This window comes from Apodemus sylvaticus, chromosome 4 (genome assembly GCF_947179515.1).
Source record: "Apodemus sylvaticus chromosome 4, mApoSyl1.1, whole genome shotgun sequence".
Lineage (NCBI taxonomy): Eukaryota > Metazoa > Chordata > Mammalia > Rodentia > Muridae > Apodemus > Apodemus sylvaticus.
This window is the reverse complement of record NC_067475.1, coordinates 31292857-31320581: the sequence shown is the minus strand read 5'-3', so window position 1 is coordinate 31320581 and position 27725 is coordinate 31292857. Positions and strand designations below refer to the sequence as shown.

General features: G+C 43.5%; 1 protein-coding gene across 2 annotated transcripts in view; it reads right to left on the bottom strand.

Moving 5' to 3' along the window:
* LOC127682685 (cytochrome P450 2U1) overlaps positions 1 to 8773 on the bottom strand; it is a 15691-nt gene extending 6918 nt beyond the window's left edge. The window contains exons 1-3 of one of the 2 annotated variants that reach the window (XM_052179237.1): positions 8220 to 8773; positions 3118 to 3753; positions 682 to 843 (exon numbers count right to left, since the gene is read on the bottom strand). In XM_052179237.1, the coding sequence (XP_052035197.1) occupies positions 682 to 843; positions 3118 to 3753; positions 8220 to 8670 (1249 nt within the window). In that variant the 5' untranslated portion in view covers positions 8671 to 8773. The remainder of the gene's footprint in view (positions 1 to 681; positions 844 to 3117; positions 3754 to 8219) is intronic. The other variant, XM_052179236.1, reaches the window with a different exon arrangement.
* Between the last annotated feature and the right edge of the window lie 18952 nt (positions 8774 to 27725).

Genomic DNA, 27725 nt, shown 5'->3' with positions numbered 1-27725 from the left:
AGTTTGAAAGGGATGGCAAATCAAGAGAAAAGACCTGCAGGGAACTCTGCTTCCCCACCAGGCTAAACAATATCCCCAGGTGCTGGGCTCTTCATGGTGGATCTAATTTGCATTCTGAGCTGTCTCTAGAAGCCTTAAACTTTACCTTTCCCATCAACCTCTGTCACTCTGAAACAGTTACCTCTGAAGTCACGATTCTCCTGCTTAAGTTTCCCAAGTACTAGGAGTATAGCTGGGTAGCTCTCTGCCTTATAAAGAGGAGCTTTAGAGACAGTCTGGACTCGCCACAGGGACATATTTCTCAGCAGCTGATAGGTTAAAGTTGGTAACTGTAGAATCAGGCTGGAGCATTCCAATTTTTTAAATAATTACATTTTGCTTGCAGAATTTAAAAAAAAAACAAAGGGGAGCCAATCTCTAGCGAACATGGTTAAGTCCACATTTGGCCTGGCTCTTCTAACAAGTTTTTTTCTGCGGGATAGCTGACTTGGAGGGCAGCATCATTTGTGCTATGGTCTAAGTGTGTAAGCACTGGATGCCAGAGGGCTACTGGTAAGGACTATAGTCTCTGAACCAGTGATAAGGCAGAAACCATCCCAGACCTTTCTGACATGGCCACACCCCTCACTACACTCAGAGGAACCTTCTGAGGTCTGTGGAGAAGGCAGGCCCCAGACTTGCCTGTTTTCTCCGAGGTCATGTGAGGAATGGCAAGAGGCACCACCATGGACAGCCGCTGTACCTCCATGATGGTGGCTTCTGTGAATGGCATCTGCGCCTTGTCTGTGAGGGAAGGTGCGCGGTCACAACCGATGACCCTTTCAATTTCTTCATGAATCTTTTCTGTGCAAAAAAGGAAAGGATAAACCACAGATAAGGCTGGTGAGTCAGCTCTGTCACACAGACTTTACCCACCAAGGGATCAGTTGGCATGGTGGCCGGAGGCAGGATTCACAGAGACAACAAGCCCCTGGGGGTGGGGCTCTGCCACACTGGAACTTTGACGGACAGCAGAAGAGACTGGGCAGAAGAAACAGCACGCTGGACTCCAGGGCGCACAGCACTAAGCTCTCATGTGACTCTCTAAGCTGTAACACCTTGTGAAAGTCCAAAATAATACCCAACAAACTATATCTTTTGAATTTCTCTAGTTGAGCCCGACCCTCAAAAGCCTGTGGTTGCAGGTCTGTTCCTTATGGAGGTGACATTATGAGGGAGGACCTTGTGGGAGGACCGAAGAGAATGGCTCTACACTGGCACTCGCTCCTTCCTTCCTTCCCTTTCGCATCTGCCCTGAGGAAACTCCCTAACACAACACACACAGTGCCTCACCACAGGCTCCACTCTATAGAGCCAGCTGGCCATGGACCGAAACTACGAGGCAAAATACTTCTCTTGTCAGTTATCAATCACATGTTGTTACAGCGCTAAAAAAAACCCGGTTAATACTGAGTTCATATACATGTGTCCCTCACCGACCTGGATTCTTGATACTCAAAAACTTTCTAAAGCTGTCGCTTTAAGCAGCTAATTCTGGGGATAATCTATTGCTCAGTAGTAGCTACAGAGAGCCACAACAAGGTCTATGGTCAGAAAAGAAAATGGACCCTTCGAGAAGTTCAAAACTCCATCCTTTGGTGCTGTGTAAACGGGATAGCTTCCAGAGTGTCTCTGTCTGTTTTCAGTCTCTATAACTGAATGCTTGAAGCTGGACACATTATAAAGGGCACCGTAGCTCACCGTTTCGGAAGCCCCTCTTGGGTTATGTCAGAGTGTGGCAGACAGTATGATAGCATGTGTGTGAGAGGTCACGTGGCAATCAGGAACCCAGAGGGACGCAGGGCCCAGGCTGCCCCTTTTCTGCTAACTCCCTCTTAGGGCACTAACTAGGCTCCTGGAAGACCTACATCAACCATTTGAGGATATGACAGAAGGTGTGGAAAAGGTATTGGACCATACTTTTATCTCTCTTCCTTCATAAACTCCAACTCCTCAAGAATCTTGATCTCAAGAATAAGTTCTAAAAAGTCCTATAACGAATTACCTGGCTGTGGGTGTCTCAAAGGTCCAAACCTGAACCCTTGGGGGATACTTTAAAATCATCCAACTGACACACATAGCAGAAGGGACTACAGTAAACATGGGGACATATCTTGGGCTACTGAGTGCATCTCCATCCAGGCACAGTTATACACTGCAAGATGACACGTTAGTCAACCACTGACTGACCACATCAACAAGCGTGGTCCTGTAAGATCATATTGCCCTGTGTGACTGACACCATGGTTACGTCAGTTTGAGTGTACTCTGAGATGCTTGCACAATGGCGAAATCATCTAGTGACATATTCCCAGGACCTTCATCCATCACAAAGCCACCTGGGCTTTAAAATCGGATGGCCTTGCCCAGCCGACGTCAGTCAGGAGTCCTGAATAAGGAAGCGCAGCCAGAGGGCTACAGCTCTGCTGGAGATGGAGATGGAGGACCACAGGCCAAAGAAGCTGGGACCGGCAAAGATTTCCCTCTGGGGCCTCTAGAGGGCAACACAGCCCAGCCCACACCCAGTCTTCAGTCCCATGGAGCCTATGTCATACTTCTGATAGAAATACAGCAAATTCGGGTTTGCTTAAGTGACTAAGTTTGTAGTGAATGGTTAGAGCTGATGTAGTAAGCAGTATGTACCATACTCCCTTATTCATCCAGCACCTACTGCCACAGCCACTGGCTATCCCCCGGGGCTAATGTGGTGGCACCAGCGTGACTTTTGCTGACTCTTTTGGGCTTGTGTTCTCTATGCTCAAAACAAGATGAAGGCCTGGAGGAGTGGTGTGACTTCCTTGGCTCTGCACACTACTTCTCTAAGAGCCCTTCATTTTCCTAGATTTCAAAGATGGACTACAGAGATCAGAGCAGGGGTGAGCAAGCCCTGACACCAGTTCATCTAGAAACCCGAGGAGGGTCCGCTGTTCACCTCTTATACTCCCTATAGAGTACAGACGTTTACTGTGCTCTCCAACCTGGACACGCGGGTGCCTGGAGCCCAGCAGATCACAGAGGTTGGGACTTGGCTTAAAGAACCTGCCTTTACCCCGGGTGGAGAACAGATGTAGCAATTACTTTGCACGTCGGGATTCAGCGACATGTAGAGCAGGCACCAAAGCAGAGAGTTGGTGGTTGTGTCAGTGCCGGCGATGAAGAGGTCCCCAATGATGTAAAACAGGTAGTCCTCGTCGAAGCTGCTGCACCTGCCGCCTTTCTTCTCTTCCTCCATGTGCAGAAGGTACATGTCTATGAAGTCCTGAGGGTTGCTGGCATCCAGAGACTCCTGGTGCTCTTTGATGATGTTTTTAAGGAAGCAGGTTATGTCCCTTTCGATTTGCCTCAGTTCCTTGAATGGCCCGAAGGGAAGGTAGTAAAACCAGGGGCATATGTTGATCAGGAAGAGCTGGCTGTGCAGGCAGATTTCTAACCCCCGAGACATGAAATCCAGCACCCTTTTAAACTCCTGGTTGGTGTAATCGAAGCGCTGGCCAAAACACAGGGAGCAGATGATGTTGGAGACGGCATTGCCGATGACCGGGAAGGGGCTGAAGGGGGCCTCGCCGTGCCTCTGCATGGCCTCCTTCACGTACGTGAACTCCTCGATGATCTTGGGCTCCAGGCTAAGCTTGCCCAGACCAAAATGACGAAGTGTCGAATGGGAGAATCTCCTCTGCTGTTTCCAAATTGGACCGTAGTGTGCAAACACGATTCCTGCAAAGACAGAGAGAGGAGTGTGAGGGCAGGGCCTGGCTATAGCAAATGGGGCCTGCCGTGAGGTATATTCTGTATTTTCAAGTCTCTTGGCCAGTGGTCAAATGCAGACAGAGGCGACCTGTCAAGTGTCATTATAGAGACATCTGTTTCCAATAAAAGCTGAGTCTAAATTCGGAGTAATTTGCTATCAAGTTGTTGTTATTTATTGTAACTTCTGGTGGAATGGAAGTACTGAGCTTTGATGCCTAAAATTATTGTGCACTTAAATTTCTTTCTATTTCCCAACAGTAGATTCAGGCCTAGAAAACCTTTCACACAAAAAGCGCCCATATTCTGAGCACCGTGAACAGAAGTATAATTATAGAACCAGACTAGCCACACCACTCTGCTTCCCTCTCAAACCCCAGATCCTGGCACAGTGCTGGGAACACCACAGGAGCCTGAACTCATCCAGATCTTTGACGGCTGTGTCCTATTTGACCCCAACGCGTACATCTGCTGCCATCGCACCCAGCAGAACTGCCCCTGCATGCTCGGACTGTTCTCATACGCATCTTCCGTCCCACCGCCGCTTTCTCCTCCTAGTTTCCACGATGTCCTCTATCCTCTCAGCCAGTTCTCCTTCCCGAGGGGATCGGATGAAGTCCCGAGCAACTCTGTGTTGCTGGCGTGAACATGGCCATGTTAAGGATCCCTCAGACGATAGCAAAGCTCTCCCCTTCCTTCCCCCTCCCCCCCAATCAGGTTCAGAGAAAAGCAAAGCCTTTCCCTGGTCCACGTGTGGATGCTGACAGCATGTGCAGAAAGCACTGAGCGAAGCGTTCTCCTTTGTGGTGTTTATAGACTGAGCTTGTTAGTCTGAGGAGACCTCCTACCAAGAAGAGCTGCTTCTCCCTCCTTTGGTCAGCTGTATACGCTAACCCAGCCTCCTCAGTCCACATGCATACAATATATGTGCAGGGTTTCAAGGCTGCTGGTTGTGCATCCCATCAGACTCTGAGGCCCACAGGATCCTGGCTTTTCTCTCTATTTCTGTCCCTTCTTCATTCCCCAGTGGCCCCAGTCAGGTCAACGCCAAAGCTGAGCAGGTCACAGCCTCTCCCTCCCCACACCCCCACTGGTTGCTGTGAGCAAATAACTAGCAGGAACCTGCTTGAGGGAGGAAGGATTCGGCTTGCTTCAGGGTTGAGAAGGTACAGTCCACAGTGGGTGGGAACGCATGCTAGTGTGAGCAGTTTGCAGCAGAAGGGTCACACCTTGGGCAGGAAGCATAAAGTTTGGACCACAGTCAGGGTTCAGCTATAACCCACACTTAGGGTCCAGCCACAGGGGAAAAGAGAGCATTTCAATAGAAAGATCTTCATGGATAGATCCATGGTTGACTATGGACTTCCTCTACATTTTACAGACATCGCTAAGGGTGCAGTGATGAGCTATAAAATAAGGGTGTCTTCACATCAATAGTCATTGCCAAATCACTGTCTTCAGTAGACTAGGAATGGAGCAAAAGTGTTTGCACAAGTATAATGACATCTTAAACAGCTCCCTCCTGATACTCGTAATTTTTCAGTTTTGCCACTAGAGGGCGAAAATGTTGTACCTTACGTGACTTTCATTCATACTTCCTGTGATTGTCGGTGTAGGTCAGAGTGGCTTTGCCCAGGTCACTGGTGGGGTTCTTATTCCACCTAGAACTGGATCCCCTAGAACTGGAGTTACAGTCACACTTACCTATTGCATGGAGATTTTCTTCCCATATAGTTTAAACGCAAATGTAAAACCTCCTTTCTCTCATTATGTACATTGGTTTTAGTTTTTACTGATATTATTCGGTAAGCATAAGTTTTAAATTTAAAGATACCATGTATAGATTAAAAACATTTAGTGTGTATGTGTGTGTGTGTGTTATGTGTGTGTGATGTATGTATGTGTGTGTATGTGTGTATGTGTGTGTATGTATGTGTGTATGTGTATATATGTGTGTGTATGTATGTGTGTATATGTATATGTGTGTGTTCTGTGTGTGTATGTGTGTGTTATGTGTGTATGTGTATGTATGTGTGTATGTGTATATATGTGTGTATATGTGTATGTATGTGTGTATGTATGTATGTATATGTGTGTTATGTGTGTGTATGTGTATGTTATGTGGATGTGTGTATGTATGTGTGTATGTGTATATATGTGTGTGTATATGTGTGTGTATGTGTGTGTATATGGCTTGTGTTAATGCAGATGCCTGTGGGAGCCAGGCGAGGACATTGGACTCCTTGCAGCTGGAGTTAGAGGTGGTTGTGAGCCACCTGACATGGAAGCGCTGAGATCTGAACTCAGGTCCTCAGAAAGAACAATATGTGCTTCTAACCCCTGAGCCATTGCTCCAGTCCACATGTCTCTCTCTGTCTCTCTTCCTGTCTCCCTCCCCTCAAAGACTTGGCATTACTTTGAAGTCTACACTGTCCTTGAAGTTGTGGCAATCCTTCCGCCTCAGCCTCCCAACTGCTTTTGTGTCATTGTGTCTGTCTACAGGTCTTTTTCTTTATGGTTTGTGTTACACGTCTTATTTTAGAAATCCCTTCCTACCAGGGATTCAGAAACACACCATTTTCTTATAAAAATTTAAAATGCTGACTTTGAAAACATTTGTTTTAAGACTTATTTTTATTTTGTCTTTGCATGTCTTATCTGAATGTACGTATGTCTACCATGTGTGTGCTTGGTGCTTATGGAGACCAGAAGAGTCGGCTGGATCCCCTAGAACTGGAGCTACAGATGGTTATGCAGGGCCTTGTGGGTGGTGGGAAATGAACCTAGGCCCTCTGGAAGAATAACAAATGCTCTTAATCACTTGGGCCATTTCTCCAGATTTTGATTTTCTTCATGTTTAATTCCCTATGACTTACCTATAATTCTTCTAAGTGAGATATAGATACAAATATTTTTTTCCATCTAGATAACTGGGGTGGGGATGAGGGTAGATAATGTGTGGGCAGGTGCTGAGGAGACCAGAGGAGAAACTCTGTGTGTCCTGATCTGTCCTCGTGTCCTGATCTGTCACTCTTGTCCTTAGTCTGTTGATTGCCTTTAACTGAATCAGGAGTTCACTGCTAGGCTGGTAGCCAGAAAGCCAAGGTGATTCTCCTGTCTCAGAGTCTGAACACAACCCAAAACACTGTTTACTGTGGCCTATGACCATAAAGTTGAGTTGCCACTTAAATTGGATTGAAGAGAGGACAGAACAGGGAGGTTTAAGACAAGAGAGATTTCCTGGTCTTCCTTCGCCAGTGGCCACATTAGTTGTGTACTCTTACTCTAAATTCCATTCAGAGTGAATTTTTACAGAATCCTGTCTTAATCGAGACGCATCTTACACAGGGGCTGTCATATGCCCTTCATCTTGAACCTAACTCTAGCCAAGAGGCCAATAGAATACATGCAGTCCAGAGCATGTTTTCTGTGGTGGCTGGAGTGGTCTTAGGAACAAGAACACTTTATACAGCATTCAAATTCTCTATTCTTTGGCCCAGTGCTCACGGAATGCCCTTCTGATTACAGGTGCCTCCAATTCCAGCACTTTCTGAGGCCCTGCAAGGGGAGTTCCTGTGGGAAAATTAGAAATGGGGTGAGGGAGGGAATATCAAAGTGTGAAGTCAGGGGGCCACTCTCCTGATCTGAAGTATGCATGCCATCCACAGTGGCTTCAGTCTTGTACTTCACCATCTGAAGACTGAACCCTAACCCTAACCCTAACCCTAACCCTAATCCTAACCCTAACCCTAATCCTAACCCTAACCCAATCCTAACCCTAACCCTAACCCTAATCCTAACCCAACCCTAACCCTAACCCTAACCCAACCCTAACCCTAACCCTAACCCTAACCCTACCCCAACCCCAACCCCAACCCCAACCCCGACCCCAACCCTAACCGGATTGACAGGTAGCTGAAGAATAGAGACGGAGACCCTGTGTCTGCCTAGGGAGATCTACACGGGGTCTAGAACAGACTGGCTATCTTGAAATACTCTCAGTTAATAAAAATGAGTCAGTTTCTCTTAAGTTTAACCTCAGGCAAGTTCTTTAGACATGGGCAGAGAACAGCTACATTCTTTGCCAAAATATTAGCGAGGCTATGAGCTAACACATTCGGTTCAACAGTCTCCTAGCTTGGTTTATGACCTTTGATAAGGAAAAAAAAAACCTTCTTATACTTCTGAAACTGAAAGTTGTTCGGTGAAAAGAGTTTCCGCCCTTTTTCTAACACAGCCAAAGTTTAGAAACGTCCTGAGTGAGGAAGCCACATCTGGGACAAAGGGAGGCTTCCGGGGAGGGTGGTCCTTATTTTACAGTTTGGTACCCATCTTCCTCACTTTCCTGTGTGTCTCCCACTTTAACCACACACTAGAAGCCACGCCTCCGTCCCCTGTCCCCCGTGTAGGGGGTCCTGAGCCCGCGGAGCGCTCACCCTTCTCCTTGGTCATCATGGAGATGAGCGGCATCCGCGGGCGGTCACTGAACACGTCGGCCTGCTGCACTAGCGCCTCGCGCACGCTGTGGAAGTCGTTGAGGACCACCACCAGCCGGTGGCCGATGAAGAAGCTGAAGATGTTGCCATAGACACGGGCCATCCTGGCCAGGGACACATGCTGGCCCACCGCGTCCGTCTGGCTGCCCGAGCCCAGCCAGAACTGCGGCCGCAGGAAGCGCGGCACCAGCAAGTGCCCGAAGTTACCCACGAGTGGCCGAGGCTTGGGCCCTGGAGGGATGCCGCATGCGCGCTGCCGCCGCAGCCAAACCCAGCCCAGCAGGACCGCCAGCCCGCAAAGCAGCAGCGCGCCGCCCGCCGCCCGCAAGTGCAGTCTAGCAGCTCCCGGCTGCTCCCCTGCCGCCGGACGCGGGCCCCCGACCGAGGACATCCCCTAGGTGCCGCCGGCGTCTAGCTCCACGGCTGACGCGCCGGCACCGGCGACAGTAGCGGGCTACACGACTTGAAGGTCAGCTGCGGGGCATGGCAAGGCACGCCCTTCCGATTGGCTGCGCCGCGTGCCCCTCTCGGCATCCTCCAGTCAGCTGCTCGTGCATCGGGTGGGGGCGGGACGTCTTACAGGACAAGCAGGTGAGGGGTGGATGGATGCCTCGGGGCAGCAGAGCATACCTGTCCTGAATGGGTTTTTGTTTGTTTTGTGTGTTTTGTTAGTTTAGCGCACTAGCAGCAGCAGGCTCCTCCAGGACGTGAGAGCTTTCTGTCGGTTTCTACATGTGGCCCGATTATATAAAAACACTCACAGGACGGGCTGGCTGACTGCTTTATTAATTAGCCTTGGACAAGACCTGAAATGCCCGACTTTGCATCCAACAATGCGATTTGTGAATATTCCAAGATCTGGGGATGGTTCCTGAGTGCTTTACCTTCCTGTCATTTACAGGCCCGATGTCGTGGATCCTCTTGGTTAGACTCTTCTAAAGCTGTCGATGCTTCTTTCCCCCCCCCATTTTAATGTTTCTATTCTTACTTCTATTTTCTATTTTTATTTCTATCTTGATCGCCTAGAACTCCTAGAACTAGTAGGCCAGTTCGGTGGCTAATTCAGAGATCCACCTGCATCAGCCTCCAGAATTCACATATTAAAGACATAGACTACCATGCTTGAACAAGGTTGAACTAATTTTTATAGCTCTTTATTTTGTGATGCTGGGGACCAAATCCTAGGTCTTGCTTGTAGTAGGGAAGTGCTCCGCCTCTGATCCACATTCAGTTCCTGTGTTAGATCACACCTAACACTCACACACACACACACACACACACACACACACACACACACAATTTGAACACTATAGTGCATATGACGAAAGCTTGAAGGGTGGTGACCGCCTTCACATTTCCCGTAATTAACCATTATCAGATTCCTTTTTTGTGTGTGACTTTAAAAAAAGATTTCTGAGTATAAGACATTAAGGTGGTCATTACTATTTTGTTACAGTCTTGTGGCTGGCTCCCCTGTAACTCACAGTCCAGCCTTGATTGGAAGCCCTCCTGTTTAAGTCTCCCAGCTGCTGGGATCTCAGGAGTGCTGTACTCTCCCCAGAGCACGGTCAAACGTTCCAGCTGCTTGTTGGCAGAGACAGTCTCCAACACGTCATTTCCGTCTCTATGCCGTTCTCTCTAACCCACTACTATCGGGCGAGTTCAATCCATAAATTATCTTAAACTGCTTAGTCCCCCCTCACCCCTCCCTCCACCACTTTTACGGCACAGCAGGAATCTATCGGACACACTTGTTGGCTTTATCTTCTGCACCTTCCCTGCCACCAAACACCCAGACTGCTGCAACTTTGGAATTAAGATACCCGTTCCAATCCTGGCACAACTTTGTCCAAATAAAACTGGACTCTTTTACTATTGAAATCCTGCCTTCCACTGAGATATAGATCTTTCAAAGGGGCTCCTCCCTTGATGTCTCCTAGAACCATCACAGGGCATGCATGTAGCTAATTCTGGGGAATGATTGAAGATTGACCTAATTTAAAAACTGACAGCCATACTCTCTTAGATAATCGTGTTTATGGCATTTCCTAAATATCCTCCTACTTTCATTGATAACTCTGTATGGCAGATAGAAAGGAGAGTTTCCCTGTATACCCCAGTTCATATATTAAAGAACCAGTCCCCAATACCTGAGAATTTGACCCACATTTCTAGGAAGGGTTATATTCGACATAATGAAGTTAAAATGAGGCTGAACCTAAGGTCAAGTGACTGGGCCCTAATCCAGTGTGACTGGAGACTGTGAAGAGACTACAACATGGAAGGAAGGTCACCTGAGAAGGCCAGCCCCAGCCTCAGAAGCCGGAAGGACTTTGATCTTGACTTCAGGCCTCTAGAACCATGGGAGGTAAATTCCTGTCCTTGAGCCACCCTATCTGTAGCCCTTGGTAGCAATCCTATAAATTCATATAAAAAGCCATGTTGTTCTTCCTAACACTGGGTACCATGTAAAACCTTAGCTATAACTCATCCAGCTTCTTAGGGATGGAAAAATTTCCCCCACTTAAATACAGGGCATTCTTACCAGGGAAAGGGACATTTTCTGCTTGTTGTGCGACAAAACTTTTCTTGGGGAGAAAAAGGGCACACATCTCATCCGAGACAGGGAGCCGACGACAGACTTATGTATTGGTAACACCAAATTCCAATTTGGTGAGTCCATGAGTTTTATTGGAATGACAGACACCAATATGGTTGAGGGGTTACTTACAGGAGTAGAAACAACTAAGAGACCATTGCATCACCAAAGCCCACCTTAGCATGAGTGTCGGCTCACACGCACTGGGAACCAGGAGAACACTGCACAGCATGGAGAAAGCTCAGTAGATTGAGAACGTGCTCTTCAGGTGCCTTAGTTGCTCTAAACCTCTTCTAGCCAGCTTGGCTGGTCTCTACTTCCAGTCACCCAGTGTGGACTGCAAATCATCTTGGCAGCTTGGCTCTTTTGCATCTTTATTGCACATGCTAGCAGGGCGGGGCCTATTGAATCTGGTCAGTTTCAGGGACTTCCTGGAGCTATTTGAGTTGCTTGCCTTCCTGTTTAAGGAGCTCCCTGAAGGATAGAATGTTTTAATCTTGGAAGAAACTGTTACACAACACTGATACATCTTCCCCTTTAAACAGATCAATAAAGTTATGACCAGGAACAGTACTGGAAGAGAACTCAGAAGAGTCTTGGGTAAGGAAGCAAGAAAGACAGTGACATTATTCAGGAAAATGATCATTGTTTGTATCCAAATATGATTTTAAACTAGTCAGTTGCCTTCTGAAATCTTGCTGGTTTTACATTGGTTTTGGCCCAAGCTGTTGGTAACTCAATGCAAAATATCTAAGTAAGATTATTATCAGGTGTAGTGTTAAATTACTCAATTTGTAAAACTACAATTGTGCAACTGGTTTGTAAGTCCTCAGAGAAGTGCGTGCCTCACAACATATCTTTTCAGGGTCAGTGAGCAGGAACAGATTGGATTCAGGGATTAAGGAGGCTTTGTAAAGTAGCAATTGAAAGAGAGAACAGAAATGCTACTAATACTATTTAGTTGTACAACGCCACTGGGCTTTATCTCAACGCATATTCTGCTTTAACTTCTTATTGTTTGCTTTGATATACTCCTTTAAATACTGGCTATATATGTATTACATGCTTTTTTTTTTGAGTCAGGGTCTTTCTATATTGCTCTGGTTGGCCTGGCACTAGGTATTGTAGACCAGGCTGGCCTTGAGCTCACAGAGATCCACCTGTCTTTGCTTCCCAAGAGTTGGAAATGAGGGGGTGCGCTACCCTGACCATCTGCATACTTCTTTAAATGCATAACCTCCCATTCTTTCATAGGCTGTAGACTGAGATTATAACACCTGAACCAAATATAAGGGTTAAATGAAACAATCAGCGTTCTTATCTACTGCGTAGTCGCTGGCCATTAAGTTGCCAAAGCCCCTATAATACCTGGAGCTCAGTGTGCTGCCTGCTGTTGTGCGGAGGAGGTCACTGAGTGAAGATTCTCTGTTTTATTCAGTTGTTGAGTGCTATACCAGCAGAACGCTGAGTCCTGGCCCCATTATGTGGTATTGCTATTCTTATAGCTCATCCCCAGCCTCAGTATTTTGTAAACATAAACCTTATTCACTTGCCGATTGGCTTGATAAAGACCCGATAGGCAGAAAAGGGAAGTGGACTTCCTGACTGAGAGAGGGTCTCTGGGAGAAGAAACAGGGGTGGAAAGATTCACCAGCAGGATGTGGAGGAGGTTGGAAGTACAGGAAGCAAGGGCAGGGCGTGGTAACAAGCCAGTGGGGGGTCATGGACTAGATCAGTTGGGTTCATTAAGTTAGGCGAGCCAGGGAGGTAGCCTGAGCTAAGTCCTAAACTCTAATAAAATTAATAAGTCTCTGTAATTTTTCATCTGCCAGAAGTATTATCGATCATTGGCAGCTCTGCAAACACTTCCCAAGGCTAAGCCTGGCCAAAGCACTGTTTGCTACATGTAGCCTTTATTGGATTTTTTAATTAGATATTTGCTTTATTTACATTTCAAATGGTATCCCCTTTCCTTGTTTCCCCTCCGAAAACCCCCTATCACATCCTCCCTCTCCCTGCTCACCAACCCACTCACTCCCACTTCCCTGTCCTGGCATTCCCCTACACTGGGGCATTGAGCCTTCATAAGACCAAGGGCATCTCCTCATTGATATCCAACAAGGTCTTCCTCTGCTATATATGGGGCTGGAGTCATGGGTCCCTCCATGTGTAACCTTTGGCTGGTGGTTTAGTCCCTGGGAGCTCTGGGGGGTATTGGTTGGTTCATATTGTTGTTCTTCCTATGGAGCTGCAAACCCCTTCAACTCCTTGGGTCCTTTCTCTAGCTCCTCCATTGGGGACCCTGTGCTCAGTCTCTGCATTTGTCAGGCACTGGCAGAGCCTCTCAGGAGACAGCTGTATCAGGCTTCTGTCACCAAGTACTTGTTGGCATCCACAATAGTGTCTGGATTTGGTAACTATATATGGGATAGATCCCCAGGTGGGGAAGTCTCTGGATGGACTTTCCTTCAGTCTCTGCTCCATAATTTGTATCTCTTCCCATGGGTATTTTGTTCCCACTTCTAAAAAGGACCGAAGTATCCACACATCTTCCTTCTTCTTGAGCTTCATTTGGTCTGTGGATTTTATCTTGGGTATTCTGAGCTTCTGGGCTAATATCCACTTATCAGTGAGTGCATGTTATGTGTGTTCTTTTGTGATTGGGTTACCTGACTAAGGATGATATTTTCTAGTTCCATCCATTTGCCTAAGAATTTCATTGTTTTTAATAGCTGAGTAGTATTCCATTGTGTAAATGTACCACATTTTCTGTGTCCTTTCCTCTGTTGAGAGACATCTGGGTTCTTTCCAGCTTCTGGCTATTATAAATAAAGCTGCTATGAATGTAGTGGAGCATGTGTCCTTATTACATGTTGGAGCATCTTCTGGGTATATGCCCAGGAGTGGTATAGCTGGGTATAGTACTATGTCCAATTTTCTGAGGAACCGCCAAACTGATTTCCAGAGTGGTTGTACCAGCTTGCAATACCACCAGCAATGGAGGATTCTATTCCACTCTTTCTCCACATCCTTCCCAGCATCTGCTGTCTCCTGAGTTTTTGGTCTTGGGCATTCTAACTGGTGTGAGGTGGAATCTCAGGGTTGTTTTGATTTGCATTTCCCTGATGACTAAGGATAGTGAACATTTCTTTAGGTGCTTCTCAGCCATTTGGTATTCCTTAGTTGAGAATTCTTTGTTTAGTTCTGTACCCCATTTTTTAATAGGGTTATTTGGTTCTCTACAGTCTAATTTCTTGAGTTCTTTGTATATATTGCATATCAGTCCTCTATCAGATGTAGGGTTGGTAAAGAACTTTTCCCAACTTGTTGGTCGCAGTTTTGTCCTATTGACAGTATCCTTTGCCTTACGGAAGATTTGCAATTTAATGAGATCCCATTTGTCAGTTCTTGATCTTAGACCATAAGTTTTTGGTGTTCTTCTGTTCAAGAAATTTCCCCCTGTGCCCATGTGCTTGAGGCTCTTCCCCACTTTCTTTTCAATTATTTTCAGTGCACCTAGTTTTATGTGGAGGTCCTTGATCCACTTGGACTTCAGCTTTGTACAATGAATGGATCAATTTGCATTCTTCTACATGCTAACCACCAGTTGAACCAGCACCATTTATTGAAAATGCTGTCTTTTTCCCACTGGATGATTTTTAGCTCCTTTGTCAAAGATCAGGTGACCATAGGTGTGTGGGCTCATTTCTGGGTCTTCAATCCTATTCCATTGGTCTACCTGCCTGTCACTGTACCAATACCATGCAGTTCTTATCACTATTGCTCTGTAGTATTGCTTGAAGTCAGGGATACTGATTCCCCCAGAAGTTCTTTTATTGTTGAGAATAGTTTTTGCTATCCTGGGTTTTTTGTTATTCCAGATGAATTTGGAAATTGCTCTTTCTAACTCTATGAATAATTGAGTTGGAATTTTGATGGGGATTACATTGAATCTGTAGATTGCTTTTGGCAAGATGTCCATTTTTACTATATTAATCCTGTCAATCCATGAGCATGGGAGATCTTTCCATCTTCTGAAGTCTTCTTCAATTTCTTTTTTCAGAGACTTGAAGTTCTTGTCATATAGATCTTTCATTTGCTTAGAGTCACACCAAAATATTTTATATTATTCATGACTATTGTGAAGGGTGGTATTTCCCTAATTTCTTTCTCAGACTCTTTATCCTTTGAGTATAGGAAGGCTACTGATTTGAGTTAATTTTATATCCAGCCACTTTGCTGAAGTTGTTTATCAGGTTTAGGCATTCTCTGGAGGAATTTTTGGGGTCACTTAAGTATATTATCATTTCATGGCAAATAGTGATATTTTGACTTCTTCTTTTCCAATTTGTATCCCTTTGACCTCCTTATGTTGTCTAATTGCTCTGGCTAGGACTTCGAGTACTATATTGAATAGGTAGAGAGAGAGAGTGGGCAGCCTTGTCTAGTCCCTGATTTTAGTGGGATTGCTTCAAGTTTCTCTCTATTTAGTTTGTTGTTGGCTACTAGTTTGCTGTATATTGCTTTTACTATGTTCAGGTATGGGCTTTGAATTCCTGATCTTTCCAAGACTTTTATCATGAAGGGTGTTGGATGGCTAAATAGACCTCCCCATCTTCACTGGGTACCACATTTATCCATCTCTCAACTATTAGCTGCACGTATTTACTGCGATAGGTCTTGAGGAGATGTAGCCAGCCCCCCTCCCCTTGAACCACCTGAATCTCAATGTAAAAGCAGAATTTCAAAAGTAAGAGAGTCCAGTTTTATTTGAACATAGTTGTGCTAGGAACAAGATTGAACAATCTTGTTCGATTCCAAAATCAAAACAGGTCAGTGTCCTACAACCAGGGACAGCCGGGACAGGAGAGAGCATGTTCCCTCTATGCAGTAAAAAGAAAGAAATCATGATGCACCCCCACAGCATGGATACATCTCAACAAAGCTGTCTGCTGAGTGAAGATGTTTGATAAAAAGTAGAGTATCTGTTACATTCTTTCACGTATATGATGTTCCAGAGCTGGCAGAACTAACCTAGGTAATCAGAGTCAGAACATGCTATGGAAAGGCAGGAAAGGAAGAACTCTTCTGGAGTCGTTAGGAATGCTCTGACCTTTGATAGGCATGCTAGTTACTTGGTGTTTGCATTTGACCGAATGTGAATGGAAACGTAAGTAAAAAATAAAAATAAATAGAGACCAGTGTCTGAGAAAACGGCATGGAAGGGGAGTTAGAAGACCCAGATGTACCACTCTGAGAAGGGGGCCCGGAGTATGGCATGTGATGCACTATTGTAGAATCAACAGTGAAAAGGAGGTGATTAAATAGTAACATTCCCTTACATACTCCTAGTTGGCCAGCTGTGTTGCTGATTCAAGATGTTTATGTTTATTGTTGAAATGCTTGTTGATCTCTGCCCTCTCCTTTCTCCCATATGGAAAGGATCATATGGAAATTACAAAGGCCCTCGGCTGAACCTGACACTCCAGGATGCCTTCAGCTCCTCGTGCTCCTTCTCCAGGGGACTGTCAGGACAACCAAACCCCAAACAGTAAAGGATGTCTGCCAGGTAAGCGCCTAAGCGCTTGCCTCAGTAAAACATGCTAACTTCCTTGGTTCAAGTAATTGTACTGTCCCCCTAGCCCAAGAATGAAGCTCACGTCTGTCAATAAGGATCAAGGACATTAAAATTTTTTTTCAAAGGATTTTAAAACTATATTTTATAGAAAAATGGAAAATACAGGACACTGTAAATTGGGAAATACTTTTACTACTCAGAGATAATTTTTATTCATTTTGTATATATTGTCATTGTTAATATTTCTATTTACAGTATTAGTATATTTGCTGATACATGAGTGAAACATTTGAGGTAGAAGACTGGAGGTCCACATGCTCAGATAGTACTAGAGACACCAGGAACATTCAACTCATATGCCTTCCTCTTCTAAGGATGGGAATTACACTCGTTTTCCACCCAGCAGGCTGGGAATGGATGCTGTTTAATAGCCTGGTTATCTTTGATTATTTGTAGAGCCAGGCCTCACCCAAATCACCCATCCTTATGAAAGATGACCCATGCACTTTGCAAAAGAGCCTGACTATTTTACTCGCTGAAAACCCTTTCTCCCTAGACCATTGTCCTGAGCATTGTTTCTCCATCCATAGAACCTACTTTTGTAGAAGAGTTATCAGTACTTTGCAAAAGACACGTACTTTGCAAAGGAGCTTCGACTTAGTCGTGCCTTAAATTTGTTGTGATAATTGCCATGAAGAAACCCTTTCCCAAAGATACATGGTGCTGAAATATGTTAAAAATAAAATGCTCGAGATCAGACTCCAGAAGTTTGCTAACTTAAGTCATACTGGACAGACTTCCTGCCTCTCAGTGTCTGTTACCCAACTGGCCATGATGCTTCACATCTTGGCTCTGACATCTTGACATTTTTCATACTGTTCTCCCATAAGCCATTTTAAACTAATATATGTGGTTCAGGAGTCAGTAGCCTTTCCTTGTAAATGCCCAAATAGAAAATGTGTGCGGGGGCCATAGGACTGTCAAAATGTATGTAGTCTGTACATGGAGTAGAAAAGCAGCCATCAACAATGGTGAATGACTGTGGTTAGATTCCAGTAAAACATTATAGAAAGAGGCAGAACCAGAAAGAACCAACAAAATGGTGAATGACTGTGGTTAGATTCCAGTAAAACATTATAGAAAGAGGCAGAACCAGAAAGAGGCAGCACCTGGTCTCGAAGTTAGTATTTGCTCACTCAAGGTGGGTGGCTGTATATGTGTATGTGTATGTGTATATATACATATACACACATTCTAGCCAATGATTAGCAGAATTTAAAAATTTATCTGACCCATCATCTGCCTGCTGATACTATCTATCTTCAGCTAATGCTGCGCTCCGTGCACACCTCCCAGGCAACTGCTGCGCCCCTCACCCAGCCACAGCTCCATCTTCACTATGACTTAGATTTCCATTTTTCTGATGGTCGTTGATGTTCATTATCATTTCATGTACTTTTTGGTCACTTGTGACTATTTTGTAGGTAGCTATTCAGGTTCTCTCTCCAGCTTTGGATTGGTTTGTTTTATTGGTGTTGACTTGGGGGCACTTTCAGCATTCTGAGTATTAACTGCTTATCAGACATGTTATACATTTTCTCTCATTCTAAGTAGGATATATTAGTATTCTTTGGAGACACAAAATTCTAATTTCAATAGAGTTCAATTTTTTCTTTTATTGCTTGCTTTTTGGCCTCATTCTCGAGAAGTCAGTAACCAATGCAAACCCATATGCTCCTTCTACAAGTCTCATAATTTTAGTTCTTAAAGTCTTTGATATATTTTTAGTTAATTTTTATATTTGGTGGGAGAGACTAAGGCAGTGGTTCTCAACCTTCCTAATGCTGTGACTCTTTAATACAGTTCCTCATGGTGTGGTCACCCCCAACCATAATTTGAAAATGGACCTTTAGCCAGTTTTGTGGTTTTCTGGTTGATTGTCAGAAGCTATCAATTTGACAGTTTATGTGTGTGTATGCTCGTTCATGCTATGAACACACATGTGGAAGTCAGAGACTTATCAGGTGGAAGTCAGTTCTCTACATCCATGGGTCCTGGGGCTCAAACTTGTCAGACTTGGCAGTAATCATCATTCCTGATGACCCATTTTACTGGGCCCCAAAGGAAACTTCAATTGTTTTCCTTGCTTTCTCTAGGTTTCTTTATCATCTGTGTAAAGACATTATCAGTTTCCCTAAGGATTAAATCTTTCTCAATTGGCTAAGTTATTAATTGCCTCTCTATTGAGTAACGCTGAACTTTGGCCTTGCATCTCTAATATGTCCAGCAAATATTTATCTTTTTCAGTTAGGCTGTCTTAAGGTGAAGTTCAGGGGATAGAAGTGCACATTGGTAAGCACAGTATACTGAACAGGGCTTCCAGCCTGGGCAATTGTGTGTGTGTGTGTGTGTGTGTGTGTGTGTGTGTGTGTGTGTATGTGTTTTAATTTTTTGTTTGTTTATGCATTTTATGGAATGTGTGTTCTGACTGCATGTGTACCTGCTTGACAGAGGAGGGCATCAGATCCATTATTGATTGTTGTGAGCCACCATGTGGTTGCTGGGATTTGAACTCAGGACCTCTGAAAGAGCAGTGAGTGCTCTTAACCCCTGAGCCATCTCTCCAGCCCTGGGCAATGGTATTTTAAGTAGCTCTAGCAACAGGCTTCCCATGACCTCATTTACAGGAAAGCTCTGGTAGTGCAGTATGACCTTTAACACCCATTTCTACCTTTGACCTTAAATATCTTTGATGCAATTTAACCTTAAGACAAGTGGAGAATGGCCAGCGACTTTAGTGTTTATCTCAGTCTACATAAGCAGGTCTTTCAGGTCAGCTCACTGATTGGCAGTGAGATACAGTGACTTGGCTTCTAGTGTAACACAAGACAGCTTCAAGTGCTAGAAAGTAGGGTAAAATGGCAACTTGTCTATTGCCAAATGCAACAGGAATAGAGTGAGGCCCTGATTATATTATTAAAATGAACAGTTCTCAATTATTCGAAAAAAAAATTCCACCCTAGGAATTTCTCACCTTTCTAGAAGTTTCTGGAAAAATACAGTGGAAACAAACCATGTATCAGATTGGTGTTCAAAACTGTGGAAATGGTAGGAAGAGGGGCCTTTGGAAATGTGAAGTTTAGATTTATGACATCATGATTGACAGACGCTCTACTTTTAACAGCCTGTGAGTGCAAACACTTGGGGAGTCTCTTGAGTTCAAATCCATTTTTCCCAAGGAGCCACAGTCCTCCCTTTGAAACATAGACAGTGGTAGTTTTAATAAACAAGCTATGATTATGGTCTTGAAATTATGACAAGAAGGTAGCAAGGTTCAGTCATGGCAAACACAATTAAGGTCCAGCTGCAACATCTATGACCTTTTGAGAAGACTGAGTTAGCAGGGCCAGGCTGACTCCATGACAGGCCACAAATAGGCAGTTTGGGAGACTAGCCCTATGTCTCTGTTTCCCAGAAATAGAACCTGGATCCAGGAACTTGTGGTCAGCCAACCACAGCCACAGCAGCCAATCTGAGGACACCTTGTCATCTGGCCTGAAGTAAGAACAGGTAGCAAGAATGAGTAAGCAAACCCTTGAGAAGTCTCCAGAGCCTAACCAAATGTAGAATCAGTCAGACCCCTAGAGACAGAGCTAACCAGTCAAGGTAATAGGGCACACACCCCTCCCTGGAATTCTCCTGTCAATAAAAGCTGGGCCTTTTAATGTCCACCAGAGGTCTCCATTCCCAAATGGGGAGACCACTACATGCAGGAAATTCAGCTGAATAAACACTCTCTGCTTTTGCATACTGTTTGAGTCTGGGGTATTCTTCAGCAGTTCTTGGACCCAAATCTCATAAAATTTGGTTACCTCCTTTTTCTTGACTTTCTTGTGTCACAGTTTTGGGGAAACTAAAGACTAAACATCAAAGACTATATTAAAAAAATGCCTCACTAACGGGCTATATTTGAATCAAATGTTCATTTTATAGGTATACACACTCGTGTGTAATCCATTACCCTTCCCAGGTAGTAATCCAGTTTTATGCTTCTGATATTTTTATATGTTTTGTTAGAAGAAAATGAAATGTTAGCTGTCATGTTGGCGAAGTATCTGAGACTGCTTAAAAACCAAACAGGTAGGTTTCTGCCTACGACTGGAGACAAACCTCTGCACAGGGCTCCATACCCAGGTGGCACAGGGAGACAGACAGCTAGCCTCCCCAGGAGTGTGGACAGGCCTGTGAGTGCAGGTAGGATCACCCCTGCTGTTCAAAGGAACCCGCCCAAAACTCCCAGGACACAGGAACCTAGGGGTGGTCTGGAACAGGAGTCTTCCAATTTCTGTCTGTGTCCAGAGCTGATCCGGGGACACACAGAGCTACATCCACAACACTGCCAGGAGAGAGCTGGTCTCCCAGGAGTGCCTACACACCTGTGAGCACAGGTAAGACAACCACTTCTCTTCAAATTCCTGGCCCAAGAGGGACCCGCTCAGAGTCATCAGGACACAGGAACCAAGGATCAGCTGGGGACAGGATCCTTCTGGTTTCTGTCTGAACCACAGAGCTGATCTTGTACCACAGCTTTCCATACCTAAATTCCTCTCAGAGAGAAGTGGTCTCCCAGGAGTACTGACACACAGGCTTACAGGACAGACAAGCCACAGTCAGAGACAGCAAAGCCAGCTAACACCAGAGATAACCAGATGGTGAAAGGCAAGCACAAGAACCCTACCAACAGAAACCATGACTACTTGGCATCATCAGAGCCCAGTTCTCCCACCACAGAGAACCCTATTTACCCCAACACACCAGAAAAGCAAGACCCTGATTTAAAATTGCATCTCATGATGATGATAGAGGACTTTAAGGAGTACATAAATAACTCCCTTAAAGAATTACAAGAGAACACAGGTAAACAGGTAGAAGACCTTAAAGAGGAAACACAAAAATCCCTTAAAGTATTACAGGAAAACACAACCAAACAGGTGAAGGAATGGAACAAAACCATCCAGGATCTAAAAATGGAAATAGAAACAATAAAGAAATCACAAAGGGAGACAACACTGGAGGTAGAAAACCTAGAAAAGGAATGAGAAATCATAGATGCAAACATCACCAACAGAATACAAGAGATAGAGAAAATCTCAGGTGCAGAAGATACCATCAAAAACATTAACTCAACAGTCAAGGAAAATGCAAAATGCAAAAAGATCCTAACCCAATACATCCAGGAAATCCAGGACACAATGAGAAGACCAAACCTAAGGATTATAGGTATAGAAGAAACTGAAGATTCACAACTTAAAGAACCAGTAAATATCTTCAATAAAATTATAAAAGAAAACTTCCCTAACCTAAAGAAAGAGATACCCATGGACATACAAGAAGCCTATAGAATTCCAAATAGATTGGACAAGAAAAGAAATTTCTCCCATCACATAATAATCAAAACACCAAATGCACAAAACAAAGAAAAAATACTAAAAGTAGTAAGGGAAAAAGGTCAAGAAACATATAAAGGTATACCTATCAGAATTACTCCAGACTTCTCACCAGAGACTATGAAAGCTAGAAGATCCTGGGCAGATCTTATACAGACCCTAAGAGAACACAGATGCCAGCCCAGGCTGCTATACCCAGCAAAACTCTCAATCATCATAGATGGAGAAACCAAGACATTCCATGATAAATCCAAATTTACACAATATCTTTCTACAAATCCAGCCTTACAAAGGATAATAGATGGAAAATACCAACACAAGGAGGAAAACTATACCCTAGAAAAATCAAGAAAGTAATATTCCATTAACCAATAAGAAGTCAGCCACATAACTCCACCTTTAACAACAATAATACCAGAAAGCAACAATCACTTTTCCTTAACATCTCTTAATATTAGTGGACTCAATTCCCCAATAAAAAGACATACGCTAACAGACTGGATAAGTAAACAGGACCCAACATTTTGCTGTGTATAAGAAACCCACCTCAGTGACAAAGACAGACACTACCTCAAAGTGAAAGGCTGGAAAACAATTTTCCAAGCAAATGGACCCAAGAAACAAGCTGGAGTAGCCATTATAATATTGAATAAAATTGACTTTCAACCTAAAGTTATCAAAAAGGATAAAGAAGGACATTCATACTCATCAAAGGAAAAATATACCAAGAAAAACTCCCAGTTCTGAACATTTATGCTCCAAGTGTAAAGGCACCCACATTCATAAAAGAAACTTTACTAAAGCTCAAAGTACACATTGCACCTCACACAATAATAGTGGGAGACTTCAGTACCCTACTCTCATCAATGAACAGGTCATGGAAACAGAAACTAAACAGAGAAACAGTGAATAATAGAAGCTATGAACCAAGTGGATTTAACAGATATCTACAGAACATTTTATCCTAAACCAAAACAATACTTCTTAGCATCTCATGCTATATGCTCCAAAACTGACCATATAATTGATCACAAAATAGGTCTCAACAGATATAAGAAGTTGAAATAATCTGATGTATCCTATCAGATCATCATGGCTTAAGGCTGATCTTCAATAACTTAAAAAACAATAGAAAGCCCACATACACATGGAAACAGAACAACACTCTACTCAATGATAACTTGGGCAAAGAAGAAATAAAGAAATTAAAGACTTTTTAGGATTTAATGAAAATGAAGGCACAACATACCCAAATTTATGGGACACAATGAAAGCAGTGCTAAGAGGAAAACCTCATAGCTCTGAGTGCCTCCAAAAAGAAACTGGAGAGGGCATACACTAGCAGCTTAACAGCACACCTGAAAGCTCTAGAACAAAAGAAGCAAATACACCCAAGAGGAGCAGATGGCAGGAAATAATCAAACTCGGGGCTGAAATCAACCAAGTAGAAACAAAAAGAACTATACAAAGAGTCAACAAAACCAGGAGCTGGTTCTTTGAGAAAATCAACAAGATAGATAAACCCTTAGCCAGATTACCCAGAGGGCACAGGGACAGGATCAAAATGAACAAAATCATAAATGAAAAGGGAGACATAATAACAGAAACCAAGGAAATTACCAGTTCCTACTACAAAAGCCTTTATTCAACAAAACTGGAAAATTTGGATGAAATGGACAATTTTCTAGACATATACCAGGTACCAAAGTTAAATCAGGATCATATAAACTATCTAAACAGTCCTATAACCCCTAATGAAATAGAAGCAGTCAATAGTCTCCCAACCAAGAAAAGGCCAAAACCAGATCGGTTTAGTGCAGAGTTCTATTAGACCTTCAAAGAATACCTAATACCAATACTCTCCAAACTATTCCACAAAATAGAAACAGAAGGAACACTACCCAACTCATTTTCTGAAGCTACAATTACTCTGATACCTCAACCACACAAAGACCCTACAAAGAAGGAGAACTTCAGACCAATTTCCCTTATGAGTATCAATGCAAAAATACTCAATAAAATTCTTACAAGCCAAATCCAAGAACACATCAAAACGATTATTCATCATGGTCAAGCAGGATTCATCACAGGGGTAAAGGAATGGTTCAATATACAAAAATCCATCAATGTAATCCACTACATAAACAAACTCAAAGAGAAAAACCACATGGTCATTTCATTAATGCTGAAAAAGCATTTGACAAAATTTGGCAACCCTTCATGTTAAAAGTTTTGGAAAGATCAGGAATTCAAGGCCCATACCTAAACATAATAAAAGCAATATACAGCAAACCAGTCGCCAACATCAAACTAAATGGAGAGAAACCTGAAGCAATCCCACTAAAATCAGGGACTAGACAAGGCTGTCCAAGCTCTCTATACTTATTCAGTATAGTACTTGACGTTTTAGCTAGAGCAACTAGACAACATAAGGAGGTCAAAGGGATACAAATTGGAAAGGAAGAAGTCAAACTATCACTTTGCAGATGATATGATAGTATACTTAAGTGACCCCCAAAATTCCACCAGAGAACTCCTACAGCTGATAAACAACTTCTGCCAAGTGACTGGATATAAAATTAACTCAAAAGGATAAAGAGGCTGAGAAAGAAATTAGGGAAATGACACCCTTCACACTAATAAAAAATAATATGAAATACCTTGGTGTGGCTCTAACTCAACAAGTAAAAGAAAGATCTGTATGACAAGAACTTCAAGTCTCTGAAGAAAGAAATTGAAGAAGATCTCAAGATGGAAAGATCTCCCATGCTCATGGATTGGCAGGATTAATATAGTAAAAATGGCCATCTTGCCAAAAGCAATCTACAGATTCAATGAAATCCCCATCAAAATTCCAACTCAATTATTCATAGAGTTAGAAAGAGCAATTTCCAAATTCATCTGGAATTAAAAACAAAACAAAACAACTCAGGATAGCTAAAACTATTCTTAACAGTAAAAGAACTTCTGGGGGAATAATCATCCTTGCCCTCAAGCAATACTACAGAGCAATCATGATAAAAACTGCATGGTATTGGTACAGTGACAGGCAGGTAGATCAATGGAATAGGATTGAAGACCCAGAAATGAACTCACACACCTATGGTCACTTGATCTTTGACAAAGGAGCTAAAACCATCCAGTGGAAAAAAGATAGCCCTTTCAACAAATGATGCTGGTTCAATTGGTGGTCAGCATGCAGAAGAATGCAAATCAATCCATTCTTATCTCCTTGTACTAAGATCAACTCCAAATGGATCAAGGACCTCCACATAAAACCAGGTCCACTGAAAATAATAGAAAAGAAAGTGGAGAAGAGCCTCAAGCACATGGGCGTAGGGGAAAATTTCCTGAACAGAACACTAATAGTTTATGCTCAAGATCAAGAATTGACAAATGGGACCTCATAAAGTTGCAAAGCTTCTGTAAGGTAAAGGACACTCTCAATAGGACAAAATGGCAACAAACAGATTGGGAAAAGATCTTTACCAATCCTACATCCGATAGAAGGCTAATATCCAATATATACAAAGAACTCAAGAAGTTAGACTCCAGAGAACCAAATAACTATTAAAAATGGGGCACAGAGCTAAACAAGGAATTCTCAACTGAGGAATACTGAATGACTGAGAAGCACCTAAAGAAATGTCCAACATCCTTAATCATCAGGGAAATGCAAACCAAAACAACCCTGAGATTCTACCTCACACCAGTCAGAATGGCTAAGATAAAAAACTCAGGTGACAGCAGATGTTAGCAAGGATGTAGAGAAAGAGGAACACTCCTCCTTTGCTGGTGGGATTGCAAGCTGGTACAATCACCCTGGAAATTACTTTGTTGGTACATCAGAAAATTTGAGATAGGCTTACTGGAGGACCCAGCTATACCACTCCTGGGCATATATCCAGAAGATGCTCTAACGTGTATTGAGGACACATGCTCCACTATGTTCATACTAGCCATAATAGTCAGAAGATGGAAAGAAACCAGATGTCCCTCAACAGAGGAATGGATACAGAAAATGTGTTCCATTTACACAATATAGTACTACACAGTTATTAAAAACAATGAATTTATGAATTCTTAGGCAAATGGAACTAGAAAATATCATCCTAAGTGAGGTGGTAACCCAGTCACAAAAGAACACACATGGTATGTACTCCCTGATAAGTAGATATTATCCCAGAAGCTCGGAATATTCAAGAGACAATTCACAGACCACATGAAGCTTAAGAAAGAAGACCAAAGTATGGATACTTTGGTCCTTCTTAGAAGGGGGAACAAAATACCCACAGGTGGAGATACAAAGTATGAAACAAAGACTGAAGGAAAGACCATCCAGAGACTGCCCCACCTGGGGATCCATCTCATATACAGTTACCAAACCCAGACACTATTGTGGATGCTGACAGGAGCTGGATATAGCTGTCTCCTGAGAGGCTCTGCATGACAAATACAGAGGGGGACGCTCTTAGCCTCAAGCACTTTTTCAAACACTGGGAGAACTTGATGCTTTCACAGGAATCACACTAGCAGCTTCCTACTGAAAAAAGAACCAATAGGCCTGTTAGTGGAAGCTCTGGGCTGCACTGAGTTCATTTTGGACAGTTTACTTCATATCACACATTCTAGACAAGCACAGGCTGAGGCTGAGGCAGAGGCAGAGGCTGAGGCTGAGGCTGAGGCTGAGGCTGCCACAGCTGCTTGCCTGTGATCTGAACACAATGGTCATCACTGGGATGAGCTTCCCAGCCACCGTGACAGATATGGCACCGGATCTCTGTGGATCTTTGCTCCATCACTTTCAGACAGCACAGGGATAAAGGCTGTACCACGCCCAGCAACCATGCCCAGCAACCCCACCCCTGAGCCCAGTAGCTTACCTAGCTCTCATTCCACTGGGCGGCTTTTACTTAATTTCATTTCAACTTCATCAGGGAGTCCAAACGTTACCTTCTGAAACCTGCCTTGGACATGACTAAGGGGTCCAGTTGAGGTCATTATGCTGTGACATTCCCGCAGAAGTGGGGACACAGAACACCTCCTTGTATTGAGGGTTCAGTGAGCCTGTTTCTGTGGGCAGTAACCATCGCAATCTCATATTGTATAATCGACTTTTTTCATCCATAAATGTTTCAACTTCCATACCCCTTTAATCCCAACACTTGGGAGGCAGAGGCAGGCAGATTTCTGAGTTCAAGGCCAGCCTGGTCTACAGAGTGAGTTCCAGGACAGCCAGGGCTACACAGAGAATCCCTGTCTTGAAAAAAAAAATCATTGGTAGGAAAAAATAATAAATTCCAGTTTACTTACAGTTCCTTTAATTGAAGTTTATCTTTATTTTAAAAATGATGTTTGAAGAAAGTAACCCTTTGTACTTTTTTAAAAAGTGATTTTATTTTAGGTGTATTGGTGTTCTTCTTGCACGTATATCTATCTGTGTAAGGGTGTCAGATCTCTTGGACCTGGAGTTACAGAGGAGGAGGAGAAAGAGGAGGACAATGACAATAAGTTGTCATCTCTACGAAAACAAAACCTATGTGATCTGCCATGTGGTTGGCTGGGAATTGAACCTGGGTCCTCTGGAAGAGGAGCTGGGGCTCTTAATCTGCTGAGCCATCTCTCCAGCTATCAAACCCTGACCCCTTGTATTTTCAATACTTAAAACTGAAGAACACATCTTCTAGATGGAAAGGAACCCTGATACCTATATTGAAAGGCTGCCGACATCACTGTGATTTATTAGACAGATACAGCTTTAGGCATTTGTGGGTCCAACTACACACTCTTCTGAATAGAAACAAAAATTAGTTTTAATTGCC